General features: G+C 58.4%; 1 protein-coding gene across 1 annotated transcript; it reads right to left on the bottom strand.

Annotated features, from left to right (window-relative positions):
* LOC119337585 lies at positions 1 to 600 on the bottom strand. Its single transcript, XM_037609747.1, has one exon. The coding sequence runs from the start codon at positions 598 to 600 to the stop codon at positions 1 to 3; it is 600 nt and encodes a 199-aa protein (XP_037465644.1).
* Positions 601 to 942: the final 342 nt, after the last annotated feature.

The following is a 942-nucleotide window of genomic DNA, read 5'->3' as shown; positions in this document are numbered from 1 at the left end:
TCAATGAGCCCAAAGGGATGGAGGGGCATATACTAGCCGCAAGCGCTCCTGGATCTCAGCCACCCTCTTTAACTCGCCCGGCGATGGCTCGAAGCCCTCTAGGATGAACCCGGAGCAAATGACATTGAACTCCTCCTCGGTGAGGTCGGTGAACCCGTTGATGCCCTGGTGGTTAGTGTCGACCCCTATGGCGTAGCCGGCGTTGTTCCAATCGACTTGACGGAGGGCGTCCTTGAATATGGCGTACCGGTGCTCCTCATGGTCGATGGAGCGGTAGATCTTTTCGTTCATGGCCTTCCACTCCACGAAGATCTGCCGGGTCTCCTCCTCGCTCCTCTCCCTGTCCCATGACCAGGCGGAGTAGCCGTCCTCGTGCCACCCCTGGTCGATGTCGCGGAGGCGGTGCTTGAACATGCTGTACGCGCGCTCCTCCTCGGCGACAGAGCTGTAGGTCTTGCCGAGCTCGGCCTTCCACTCCAGGAAGATCCGCCGCGTCTGCTCCTCGCTCCTCTCCTTGTGCACACGGTCGGATGTGTTGCTCGTGGCCGCCGCCGCCGCCGCCAGCAGCGACACCAGCAGCAGCAACGCGATGGTCCTCATCACGACGGGAAATTTAGGTCGGGGAGTATACGCAGGTAGATGAGATGTGTGGAAGGGCAATGGTCTCGGTTGGTCGAACTCTGGTCGAAACGCTCGCGGTGATCAATCTAAGTTTGGATTGTGCTGTATCTTTAAAGGCTCGCGAAGGGACGTACGTAGCTACTACAAGAGACGAGACCTACACGAATCGCATTAAGATCGACTCGTGTCCGGATCACCCACGATGGATGGATGGATTTGTTGGAGTCGATCGATCTCGGCCAATACAACCAGCCGGTGATGTGATGTGGGGGAACACCGATCCCAGCCGGTGATGTGATGTGATGTACCTGCCGCGCGTAC

This window comes from Triticum dicoccoides, chromosome 7B, assembly GCF_002162155.2.
Source record: "Triticum dicoccoides isolate Atlit2015 ecotype Zavitan chromosome 7B, WEW_v2.0, whole genome shotgun sequence".
Lineage (NCBI taxonomy): Eukaryota > Viridiplantae > Streptophyta > Magnoliopsida > Poales > Poaceae > Triticum > Triticum dicoccoides.
This window is presented reverse-complemented; position numbering and strand designations above follow the sequence as displayed.